Source organism: Habropoda laboriosa, unplaced genomic scaffold, assembly GCF_001263275.1.
Source record: "Habropoda laboriosa isolate 0110345459 unplaced genomic scaffold, ASM126327v1 scaffold72, whole genome shotgun sequence".
Classification (NCBI taxonomy): Eukaryota; Metazoa; Arthropoda; class Insecta; order Hymenoptera; family Apidae; genus Habropoda; species Habropoda laboriosa.
This window is the reverse complement of record NW_017100188.1, coordinates 666,718-678,405: the sequence shown is the minus strand read 5'-3', so window position 1 is coordinate 678,405 and position 11,688 is coordinate 666,718. Positions and strand designations below refer to the sequence as shown.

The following is an 11,688-nucleotide window of genomic DNA, read 5'->3' as shown; positions in this document are numbered from 1 at the left end:
TTTGGTGGTTAACAATTTTTTGGAGTTTGTGAAAGAACATATAAGTACAAATCTTTAACGTAAAGTTTTACTTTAGCAGGATAGAAAATTTCTTATCAGAACATTTTCTTTTATGAGAATGTGAAACTTTTAATACAAGTATAATGGTTATGATAACGTGAATAAAAGTCAAATTTTATATTAATATTGAATAAAAGTATAAGATTTTCTGTAATTAGAAGAACTTTCAAGGAATTTTATTTTTAATTAAGTGCTCTCCAAATAGCTAATAAAATTTAAAAAAAATTTGTCTCATTTTTGCCTTTCAACATTAGCCATAATTTTGACCTTCTTTTTTAATATTTTTCAACCCCAAGTGGCCTAAAAAAAAAATGAATGAATTACTTTTAGATACCATGAATGTTGTCCCATTGACGTTGGTTTGACGTAGGCTTGAAAAATACTCGTTAGTTCGATTGTTCCGACTGGTTCCGTTTCATAGCTGATTTAAATTTAGAGTAGCCAATAATTTTGTACTCAACAGCTCTTATTTTTTTTTTTTGTTGCTTCTCCAAGTTTCATAAATTTACCTCTTGACATCGGAATAGTAATTGTGATTTTATGTTCAAAATAAAAATAATGATATTTGGACAAATGAGATATTTGTATATTTCTGAAAATTGTTTCAACAGCATGAACATTGTAATTTATCTTATTTCATAAAATAGCCCAAGCTCGTAAAGATATTCGTAACAATTCATTTTATAGCTGTCTGTACAATGTGTTCCATTTATCATAGTCGTTGTAAGTAATTGTCTATGTTCCTCCAAGTGACCGCCAAAAAAAAAGTTTCTCGCCGAAAATCTGTTTTTATAAATCAAACTGAAGCTTCCATTGAAATTTGAGACTCCAATTAAACGTTCGATCTTTGAGCATTAAATAAATCATATTTTAAGAAAGTCTGAAAAAAAAACATAAATCTGTTTTAAATAAATATTGAAATAGTTACTTTTCAACTACTAGACCAGTAAGAATAATTTAAACTTTGAAAGAAAAAAATTTGCCAATAACTGATAATGCAAGAACAAAAGGAACACTCTGTACATATAGTTCCTTGACACCAATTGGTATCGATGAATTAATCAATTTTTATATACAAAATAATGAATTGATTTTTTGTCAGTTTTCCACTTTGATAAATAAATAATATTATTTTGTTACAGTCGCGGTGGTGATAGCGTTTTTCATTTGCTGGGCGCCATTTCACTTGCAACGGCTGATCGCCATTTATGGGACGAACAAAGAGGATCACATCTCCTCTAACAGCAAGTGGATCGAATTCCTTTATCTCCTTATGACCTACATATCCGGTGTTCTTTATTACGTATCGACGACGATTAACCCTATTCTGTACAACATCATGTCGAACAAATTCCGTGTAGCGTTCATGGTAAGTAACAATGTCCCTTCTTTACTCTAATCCAAATAATTTGAGGTTAGGTCTGGGTTAATGAACTTTGATAAGACTAGACTTTGGTAAGACTAGTTCTTCCAATAGAAACAATTATTGAAAGAGATATACGACACTTCTTTTTTATACTGCAATATTTGAAAGAACTTCTAATAATAAAAAACACATTGAATTTCGCTTTAATGACTCCATAGGAATAGTTTAACGCCTTCTATAAAGATTTACTTCGCTGCTTAAAATACGTCATTCAAAATACACTTTATCCAACGCCATACAATAAAGCTAAAACAGTACTCTGTAATTCACACCAACTAGAAACACATTTGAACCTCCCGCACGTCGCTCGATAACCATCATTCACGCTCAACATTCCGGTATTTCTAACACGTGTTACCCTTTAATAGACTCGCCACTTTCCTTAATCAACCACCCCATACGAATCAATTAACACAACCAACCCACCTAACCTTTCATCATACAAACACACACTCACCCAGATCAGTGAGCACAGTCAACCAAGTTTCGCCAATCGAAAGACCACCTTTCAATCATCCACCTACGCTTTGTTATTGCCCCGACATCTCGCACAAACTTTATCCGGAAACTCAGTTTCTCAGCCTCGAGATCTTATTTTGTTTTCACAGGAAACATTGTCGAGAAGCTGCAGAATTCCTGGTTTGGGGATTCACAACGAGCAACGTTCCTATTCTAGTTTATCCCGGTCGCAACAGAGGGCAATAGGAGGGTCGAGGACCGCGGGAACGGCCGGGACAGGAATTGTCCACGAAAGTACCGACTGCTCCGGAAATTCTGGCCACGAGGACAGTCCCAAACAGACAACGTTGCCCACAAATCAATTGGAGATGGATTCCGCGCGAAATATCGTCAAGAAGAAAGACAACGAGGATATTGGGCGACTGGAGATCATTCCCAAGGAAGTTAATGGTAAAAAAGATGTTTGTTTGAAGAATTCAAGAAGATCGAGACCGACTAAATATACCACGGTAAAACTTTCAAATGTGGACGAGTCCGGAAAGAAGTGGTGGGGGTTGCTAAAGTGGTTTCCTGGTTTGAAGTCGCTGAAACTTGCCGGAAGAAATACTGTCCCGGAAAACCATATTTTGAAGAGGCCAGAGCTTTGCAGGGAAGAGATTTCAATGACGATGTGGAACGAGGCGAACGAACAGCAGCCTGTTTGAACACTAGGAACAGTTGTAAGGAACAAAGGACTGATTTGAAAGAGATGTTTGTAGTTAGGAGTGATTTTGATGAGGTAGAGTGAAATAAAGTGTTAAAGTTTGCGATATAAGACATCGTGAAAGATGAAGAGGATTAGCTCAGAATGAAATTTTAAGGTTATAAGCGAATGCTATTGATTTGCGTATCAGCGAAGGTGATGGCGTTTGGAATTTGTGTATGATAGAATTTTTTTAGTATAATTGAGGAAATGATTGAAGTGTGATGAATAAATATTGTGAATTTTGATGTTATATGACAAAGTGAAATTTTAAGACGAATTGATATATTGAATAAAGTGAGTGAGATTCTTTTTAAAGAGGTAGTATGAGTGAATTTTACATGACAGTAACACCATGTGATGTTATGTGGTACAAAAATAATATTGCTAACTGAGCTGATGTTCTGAGAAAAATGATAAGACAGTTGTGTTGTAGTACACGAAATGTGATGCATAAATAAAATAAGAATCTCGATCGTCATTTTCCAAGTAGTACCAGTTAAAGTATACCTATATTTCGACTTTAAGCAGACATAACCTAACCTATTCCTATTTTTATTTCACATAACTATTTAAATTTTAGCCTAATTGAATTCAGTGCAACAGTAAAAGGAGAATACTAAATAATGATTGTTTTCATCAAATTTATTACTCAGCTCAGTTAGCCCCCCAAGAAATCTAAATCTTTGCAAACTTTGTACCTTTGTACTTACACATAAAAACAAGTAGCTTAATTCTCCTATTTCCTTCTACGTTTTATTATATTTTACTACGTTTTATTGTATTTATTCTAATCTAAAAGAGGAATTATTACTACTAAAGTAGGCGACAAATTCGACCTATTACAGGCGCAGAATGACCTCTGCCGCCAAAATGTTCGCAACATTTTTACGAAGGTCGAGGTGGACTCGCTAATCCAGACGAATCGCGAGGAATCACGAGCCCCGTAGAGTTTACATTAAAACTTTTATCAGTGATATGAGGGTTTAACTCGGACCGTTTTGAACATCAAGAAGACTGATCCTTCTAATTACACTTTTCACGAACGCGAAACCGCGTTCGCCGCTGGTCGATTATCGACCACAGAAGCTTCCTGGATGTTCTGCGTTATCGATTCGAGATAAATCTCGGACGACTATAAATAGACGAAGTTTATTTCGTTTATGATGTGAAAAAAATTTGACTAAATGTTAGAAAGCGTGTTGTGGTTACAAATTGCGATTAAATTGTCCATTTTTTTTTTTTTGGTTCTTATGATACGACTGATTCCTAAATAAAATATGTATGTATTTCGTACTCATGGAATAAACTATCAAATTTAATTGTTTTTTAAATAAAGAATAGTACGATGTTTTGTTAGGTTAAGAGAGAAATTGTGAATTTTATTTAACGAATGTTATATATGTGTTTGTACAATTGTATAAATTAAATATAAATCGACATACATCAATTCATATACAGTTAGAATATGGGATAAATTCGAGGGGCATAAATAAAAAGAATGCGTAGATCGTGGCCATACATAAATTGTTTTCGAGATGTACTTCTGTCAGGTTTGCGGTGATCGAGATTCATCACAAATACGTTGAAAAACGTGTCGATAATACACTTATCCCCCATTCTTGAATCGTAGAAACTTGAAATAACAAAACCCTTGTCCTGTTACAACGAGAAAAGAAAGAAATAAATATCGGAACAATATTGAAAGTTGTACATTGCGGGGAAAAAAAATAAAGCATCGAAAGTAATTCGTGGAAGTTCCCATTAGTGATATTAATAACACCTCTCGTCATAATTTCACTACGGTACAAGGTACTTATGTTAATAATAATATTCAAATCAATATGACACACTTTTTAACTAATTAAAATTAGCATATTTACAATTGGAAAGTAACCTTAACATTCTTGAATAAAATTTGTTTATGATTATATCTTTTTGTTTATTGCTAGTAGCTAATAAAAATTTATAATTGTATTTCGCAATGAAGAGAACCCATTATCAATCAATCTTTTAAGTTGAATTGTTAATATGCAAATGAATGAAATTTGTTAAATTTTAGCGTGAATTTATCGTAAAGAACGTTCAATGTCTCTGTATGTTACTAACTTAAAAAAAGTATAAATAAGAGGAGTGACAATAGAGAATTGTCAGAGTTGTTAATGCCATAGAAATCGTCGCTATATTAGAATACACGCGGTCCATTTAACAACAAAATTTGAATTTTCAGAATGTGATACTATTTATTGTGTAATTGTTAGAATTGTACAGATTGTACGTTATTAACTCGAAAGTAGTTAACTACTTAGTTCCAGTATGTATATCCTGTTTGTGTTGTTTGTAAGTCGATGTATTTTCAGTAATAATATTTTTGATAATTATAGAACGTGGTTGTTATTTACTGTATTACAGATCTATCCCTACTTTTTAACAATTGAGATAAATATAAGATAAATTTTATATTTATTTACAATTTTTTAAATCAAAAAACGGTTTTTTCTAAACAAAAAAATATATATTTCGCGCCATTAGACTGCTGCATCACCTAGCGACAGTTCTATGAAACATCCAACTAAAGAAAATAATTATCCTATCTAGAAATTGTATAACCATGGGTGCGAATGTCAACATTGACAACAATTGTACATAACCAAAACACAAACATTTATAGTTACAAAAACAACTGAATTAGTTAGTTTATAGTGTAATAAAAGATGCCACCAAAACCTAGAACGGTATATCATTTGAATTTTTCTTTATAGTTATTTTAAATATTAAGTATGACCGCGTATTTCATTAATTCTAACCTATATTATATAATTTGAAATAATACTTTCAGACTGTTAAAAAACCAACAATAAATAAAAGAAATGCAGAACCACCGAAAGTGGCAAATTCGTCGAATGCTAATCCAGAAACCAGTAGTGGTTTGAGCCAGGAAGCTGAAGATCAATTTGAATTAGAATTATGCTGGTGTATTCAACAATTAGAAATGTGTCTGGCCACTGGAAAACTATCTGAGAAACAAGTACACGATTTAACTAAAAATATAAATATCTTGAGGAGTAATAATGCACCCTTGATAAAAAAAAGACAAATAATGCGTAACACTCTAGGCAATTACAGAGAAAAAATGGCTTTGGATGAACAGAAGCATGGCAAATCTGCATCTTCCATCAAATTTACACATACACCCACTCAGAATAAAAAGTGTACATTTTTGAAAAAAGCTGCTTGTACCTCTACAAATGATAAACAGTATTCAGACATTGATGCAGCATCTTCAAACACAAATGAGAACTCTATTGATATTGATAATGTACAAAATGCATTTAAATTTAATTTTCAAATTAAAGAATAAAAACACCTTTTGTAATTATGCAAAGTTGTAGTTATTCTTATTGCAATTCTAACCTCTTTTTCAACAAACTTTTATTTTTCATAGTTATTAACTTATATACAAAATTAACTAATTGTATTTTTAAATATTTACTTAAATATCATAAACAGAAACTAAGATAATATTAAAGATTGTTAATATACTTCATCCTAATTATATGAATTTACATTTATGTAATTTATTTTAGTCTATCGTAAAACATTTTCAAAATGATTTCTTACCGTATTAAAATATGTACACAGTTATAACAATGGTGTAAAAGAAAAGTATGGAATTATTTTTATCTTGACAAATCTATATTTGCAATAATAAGGGACATCATCAATATGGTCCTGTGGCGCAACGGATAACGCGTCTGACTACGGATCAGAAGATTCCAGGTTCGAATCCTGGCAGGATCGGGCAGTTTTTTTTCTATAAAACATTTTTAATCAATCAAACTGCTACAAATAAACAGTATCAACACAATATATAATAGTATACATTCTCGACATTATCTTCACGCAATTTTTGAAATTTTTCACTAGAATTTCAGAATTCTTTCGATTATTATGCCTTCCTAACACTATTCGAATGTAGTTTATTTAATTTATTAATGGAATATTATTTAAAAAATGAGTTTTGCAAAAGGAAGTGAATATAGTATGTAAGAGAGAAATGAAAGGATTGGAAAATGCTGTAAAACAATACTGGTATATTGTAACCTTTTGTAAAATACAGTTTGTACAATTATCTAACAATAAATCATTAATTTTTGGATAAATAATTGTATTTCTTCATTTCTCCTGATGTTGAAAGTCCTTTCCTTGATTCCTGTGGTGGCCTTAAAGTTCCATCATTAATTCACACAAAAAGAACATTAACTTTCAAATGTTAAATAAAAGTTATAAACAATCTCAAACTAATATACTGCGTGCAATTGTTAATTCTTCAACTAAAGTACTTGAAAATAAAATAGAAGCATTAAATAAATTAATAAACTAATAAACTAACCTGCTTTGGTACATTCTCGACGTTATTTTCTTGCAATTTTCGAAGTTTTCCGTTCGAATCTTGGAATTTATACGGATTTAGAGAATTCTGGCATGTCTGAGAAATGATTGACTTCGCTACTTGCTCCGATTCCGAAAATTTTCTAAAAATGCCCGAAGCTAATTAGTAATGTGAGTCGCTAATTTCACAGACGCTTGAAAAATTTCGAGGTACGAGATATGGTTGACTTTACTAATTAGCTTCGGTCCCGAAATTTTCTAAAATGTCTGGAGGCTAATTAATGAAGTTAACCATATCTCAGACATCGAAATTTTCGAAGCATCTGAGAAATTATTGACTTACACTACTATTATCTAGCTCCCAGAATTTTTAGAAAATTTTCGGAATCGGAGCAAGTAATGAAGTCAACAATTCCCAGACGCTCGAAAAATTTTCAGAATCTACAAGTAGCGTAAGTCAACCGTTTCTCAGACGTTCGAAATTTTTCGGTATCAGTGAGCTATTTTTGCGCAAGTTTCTTTTTTTGGTCGAATTTCACGATTTTTACGCGTTCCTAACGCTATCCGAACTTAGTTTACTTAATTTTTTAATGGAATATTACTTAAAGAATGAGTGTATTGCAAAAGGAAGTGAATGTGGGTAAGGAAGAAATGTATGGACTGTAAAATAATGTAAAACAACACTGGTATATTGTAAAAGCAGCAGATTCAGTATTACTGATATTTACTCTTTGTTTTAGTATCCATTGATATTTATCTTATTTTTTACATTTGTAAAAATTATACCCAAAAATGTCTAAAAGGAGACGAGAGCCTAATGAATATGTAGATGTGCAAAGCAGTGATGACGAATTTTGTATGAATTAGACTATTTTTATATCATTATATTTAATATATTTATATGCATTATATGCACAACAAATGCATTTATATATTTTTATTCAAAGACTATTTTGTTACCATATAAAGAGATTGCAATTGATGAATCTGTCATAAAATTCGAAGGTAGAATCAGTTTGATCACTTATAACCCCAAAAAACCAACGAAATGAGCAGACTCTAGCACCGGATACATATGAGCCGTTTAATGCGAAAGTGACGTAAGTCAAAAAAGGCGGTTTAAATTTGAATTTAGTTAAATTTAAAATTAAATTTTTTTTTACATCAACGTATTCTGCTCGATAAGAAGAGAAAAAATTTGAAAGGAGCCATATTCCGCAAACAAATAGTTTCCGAGATAAACGATAAACTTTTGCCACGATTTGATTGCGTAGAGTGTAGAGTTATACGCATAGTATAGACTAGTGACCTACGACCACATAGGATCTATATAGCCGCGGAGCAGACGCTCGGTATAATGGTGTGCGTAACCCTACACAAACGACTTCATTTGTTTCGGCCCTGCCTTAGTCAGTGCATTCTTTGTGTCCTTTAATCGTCGTTTGTATAGGGGCACGTACTCCATTATACAAGTCAAAGTAAGAATCCGAATATCACTGTAAAACATGCACAAAAAGCCGGGATTGCACATCGGGGATTGTTTTGAAATATACCATACCAAAGAAAACTATATGTGAATCAACATGAAATATCGAATACTAAGATGATAAATAATATGCGCATAGCTTAAACAAACTCGTTTGAAGTAATTTCAGTAATTGACTGAGCGCGTGTGATCAAAAAATAATTCCGACCAATACGACTACCATGCCTACGGAAAATATGACAGCAAAGAGTTAATATTGAAACAAGCATAATACTTTATTTGTAACGATGCTCTCGATCCTTCCACTTTGAACGCTGACGGCAGACTGAGCAGAACAATTCCTCTGATCTTTCTTATAACCCCCCCAAATAAAACTCTTCCAATGAAAAGCTGCATTATTTCTAATGTTCCTCTCGTTGAAATACCATTCGATTTAAAGTATGGAGCCTGTGACAACGTTTTCAAGCCCCGGTAACAATTATTTGGAATAATTGTTGCTAAGACATTTATTATGTAAATATAAATACAAACAAATTAAGTATTTTTAAGTAATTATGAATTCGTTCCAAGGAGGGTAATAACAAGGATCTTCAGATAAACTAAAAAACTGATTAAAAATGAAGAAATCAGTAAAGAAAACAATACTTCGTAGATCAATTATAAACACATGAAAATTGAAAAAAGATGTATGCATAAACTTGAAAAGTGACACAGTGTAGAGATTGAAATAGTTGACAATCGGGGCGTGTGCGGCAATTGAAAATTCATTATGTAAATAAATATTATGTTATGATATATTTAACAACCAGTAGTAACAAAGGTATCTCGGTCTCTCTTACGTAACTTATAGCAACAGAACAGCACTCTTTATCGTATGGTACAAGCTTGAATCCGTATATAACTATATATAATATATGCATATAGGATGTCTCAAAAGTCTATCGCACAATTTCATTAATCCGATCGAAACAACGAACAATACGAACACATGTCACCGAACAACAGTTATGCTCGGTTTTTCCGTTTCACCATAGAGAACAACCATATAGAAAGGAAAACACGACTGTTACAGGGTATATATATGTGTGTATATATATATATGTATATATTAGCATCGTTCGAAGCCAATAGAACTACGATATTCTTGTTTCGAGCATGTAAACATAACCTAAAGAAAACTCACGGACATATTGATATGGATGATTCGATCAATTTGTCGAATTGCCAAAAGAATGCACTAGACTCTGACGACGCCCTGTATAAATATACATCATCATCTGCGAAGGGTCTTTTTCGTTTCTCCTTTCTCTTTCCTCCTGTTTTCTCCTCTTTGTTAATTACTTTGTAATAACGTAACAGTGATATATGTATCTAGAAAAAATCAGTTCCTCCTCGGTACGGTCCAACTGATTCCAACTTATTAGAGACTTAATAATGACTCGTACGATCCCTAAATAGAACTTTCATTTTATTTTTGTTTCTGTTTGTCTTCTTCGTTACATGATTAACTGTTTTACGTCGGGAAATCACACACGATTCAGCAAACGCGCACACGCTTTCAACGTTTTTAATATCCTCCACGATAGTGTTTTAAGCGCGGTTTTCCTCGTACGTTCTTCTTTTTTTTTTTTACTTTTTTCTGGCTTTTTTTGTTTTTTGGTCTTTGCAGAGCGATTTTGCTTCGGTCGTCTTTGGTAGAAGCACACGTTTCCGTTTGCATCGCGAAACGCTTCATCCTCTTTTCGTAATCGATTTTTTAGAGAATTGTTTCTATTTTTTTTTTTTTGTTTATTTCTCGGTTGCGTCTCTCTGTTCCCTGAGTCGGTGTACAACCATTTCAGTCTTCGCCGTCCACTTTTTTCTTTCTCTCTTTCTTTTCGTTTAAATGTCGCACTTTTTTCACAGCAGTCAACATCCTCCTTTTCTTTGTTTCTCTCTCCTTCAGCTTAAAGACTAAGTGGATACACTGTGACTCACAGATTTAACTTAACTTATCAAAGCAGAAATGAAAATGAAGTATGTTTCAACAGGTCTGGAAGTTGCTTAAAGAATTATTAGATACTGGAAGATACACACCGGTTTTGGAAGAAATTTTTCTAATTCTAGTATGAAAAATGGAACTACAAGTGAAGTTTAAAAATGCAACTAGGTGATTCTAGATGAAAAATTGGGTGAAAAATGTAGAATGAGATTTTGACTAAGCTCTGCTTTTGTGGAAATTGATTTTGAAGATAGACATTTTAAAATATACTTTAATATCTACAATAAAATATATAAAATATTAAAACTTAATTTTAACAGACTATTAGTCATTTGGATTAATTTCGAGGTCTCTTTTCCATTGAAATCAGTGTGACCAGAGGTATTTATTTTATTCTTTTTTCTTTTTTCACGTGGAATCACCTAATTGTCATCACCTGTTCAATTCGTTTTAAATAAGTATATCGAACGTATCTGTGAGTCACTGCGTAATCAATCATTCAATAAAGACACTGAAAACTAACAAACTATCATCACGCACCGAAGAATCAACTTTCCCTCCGTATTTGAACGGTATTCATTTCAACTCCTCGCTGTGATAAATGAAACAATGTAACATAATATTGTTCATACAAGAAACCAATTTTCTGGAAAAATTATTTTCATTTCCTTCTTCATTATTGTAACCTTTAAACCAGCAAGGAGTAAAAACGTCACATTATTAAAAGCTCTACGAAAATAAATCTCGAAGCTTATCTCAGTTTTCTCAACGTTTTCGAATCTCTCACAAACTCTCTAACAAATTCACTCATATCACTCTCACTCTCTCTCTCTTTTTACAAACATTTCGATGCTTTCCATTCGTTAATAAATCGTTCCACAATCTCTTCGCCATTTTCAAGAAAAAAGAAAAAAAAGAAAAAAAAAAGAAAAGAAAAATTAATACATAGAGCGCGATATCCATACGAAACTAAGGAATTCGCGAGAAAAAACACATACGATATTATTATTATTATCGTGATAATACTCGATGATCTCGATCGACAAAAATCCTATCCTCTAACATCCTATAATATAGAATGTACACGTGTATATGGTTCTTGTGTGTCCACCGTGTGTATAAGTATAATATATTTTTAATAT

General features: G+C 32.3%; 2 protein-coding genes and 1 non-coding gene across 3 annotated transcripts in view; all 3 read left to right on the top strand.

Moving 5' to 3' along the window:
* LOC108579744 (neuromedin-U receptor 2-like) overlaps positions 1 to 2,649 on the top strand; it is a 22,434-nt gene extending 19,785 nt beyond the window's left edge. The window contains exons 2-3 of the mRNA XM_017943352.1: positions 1,203 to 1,429; positions 2,095 to 2,649. Of these exons, the coding sequence (XP_017798841.1) occupies positions 1,203 to 1,429; positions 2,095 to 2,649 (782 nt within the window). The remainder of the gene's footprint in view (positions 1 to 1,202; positions 1,430 to 2,094) is intronic.
* A 2,752-nt stretch (positions 2,650 to 5,401) lies between these two features.
* LOC108579804 (UPF0488 protein CG14286) lies at positions 5,402 to 6,048 on the top strand. The gene is made up of 2 exons (XM_017943415.1): positions 5,402 to 5,422; positions 5,527 to 6,048. Exons 1-2 carry the CDS (start codon positions 5,402 to 5,404, stop codon positions 6,046 to 6,048), a joined length of 543 nt encoding a protein of 180 aa, XP_017798904.1.
* A 367-nt stretch (positions 6,049 to 6,415) lies between these two features.
* On the top strand, positions 6,416 to 6,488 carry Trnar-acg. The gene has a single exon. It is a non-coding gene; the product is annotated as a tRNA-Arg (tRNA).
* The last annotated feature ends 5,200 nt before the right edge of the window (positions 6,489 to 11,688 follow it).